General features: G+C 37.4%; 1 protein-coding gene across 2 annotated transcripts in view; it reads left to right on the forward strand.

Annotated features, from left to right (window-relative positions):
• The window catches only part of LOC106956280 (copine-5-like), a 92062-nt gene that overhangs the window by 55772 nt on the left and 35052 nt on the right, over nt 1–1238 (forward strand). For both annotated transcript variants that reach the window (XM_015047024.1, XM_015047025.1), the window contains 2 exons: nt 417–458; nt 718–793. In XM_015047024.1, coding sequence (XP_014902510.1) covers nt 417–458; nt 718–793 — 118 coding nt within the window. The remainder of the gene's footprint in view (nt 1–416; nt 459–717; nt 794–1238) is intronic.

The raw sequence follows: 1238 nt of genomic DNA on the forward strand, positions 1-1238 counted from the left end.
CCCCGTTTCAGCTCAAAAGGATGGAGACAGCATTTCTTTACTCTTCTCAAATCCTCTCAGGCTAACACAGTCATACTCCGTCAATCAGAATATGGGTTTCGATGAGGCTTGTTTGTGAGACTGGAAGCACCTTTTGGAAATAACAACCTTTGCTGTATTCAGATTATTTTCATTGGTCTGATATAATATTCTAATCTTAAATGTTGTGTATGCATTAGCTGTAGGTGGAAAACATAACAGATTACTTGTCTGGCACAGAAACAACAAGATGATGTGATTGTTAAGAGTTTCAGTTTTACCCATTATCCATAAAAAATACATATTGTTTTGAATAAATACCGTACCTTCTTGCTGGCATCAAAGTTGGAGCTCGTTATGGAAATGAACTCTTTTGTCTTGCTGTGGTGTCTTCACAGGACAATCAAGGCGGAGGTGTATGACTGGGACAGAGATGGGAGGTAATGATCAACATCAACTTGTAAAACTCTTATTGTAGAGTATCATCTATGCTTTGTCACTCCATGTTATGATTGTTTATGAAATAGCTTTAAACCTGAATTTCTATTTCTGCTATTAGTTTTACCAGTATTGGAAAATAATTTACAGACTAAATATTAGAAAGTTTGTGTTTTAGTAGGGTTAGGCTGTGTTTTTTTTTTTTTTCACTACATTCATCGTCCTCATGACACACGTTTTGTGTTTTGTTTTTTCCCACAGTCACGATTTCATTGGTGAATTCACAACAAGCTACAAAGAGCTATGCAGAGGCCAGAGCCAGTTACATCTATATGAGGTGAGTGGAGATGAAAAAAGAAGCAGTTTTCTACACATTTGCCCATGAAACCTCGAGAATAATTAGTGAATGTAGCGCAAGGCTTCCTCTTGAGTATTGTTTGATGTCTTGTCATGGTGTTCCCCTGCTTTAAACGGCTTAGATATAGAATCCAGGTCACAATGCAAACCTGACCCATTTATTTCAAACTCTAAAGGGATGATGACTCCATTTGTTCAGCAGAACATTTTTCTTCATTCACACTCCGTGTCGTGGCAAATAGGAGGCGCACCAAGCCAACTGTGGATTAAAATAGGTTACATGGTAACTGCTGCTAGCAGCTAAAGGCCATTTTTCTGCTCAGTACTCAAGAAACGTAAAATATTATCATCCCCAGAAGCTCAGGAAAGTCTTATTTAATACCAATAAATGAGTTAATTCTTGCTCTTCTGAAATAGTGAGATTA

Source organism: Poecilia latipinna, unplaced genomic scaffold, assembly GCF_001443285.1.
Source record: "Poecilia latipinna isolate Pla-1442-1.1 unplaced genomic scaffold, P_latipinna-1.0 Scaffold804, whole genome shotgun sequence".
Lineage (NCBI taxonomy): Eukaryota > Metazoa > Chordata > Actinopteri > Cyprinodontiformes > Poeciliidae > Poecilia > Poecilia latipinna.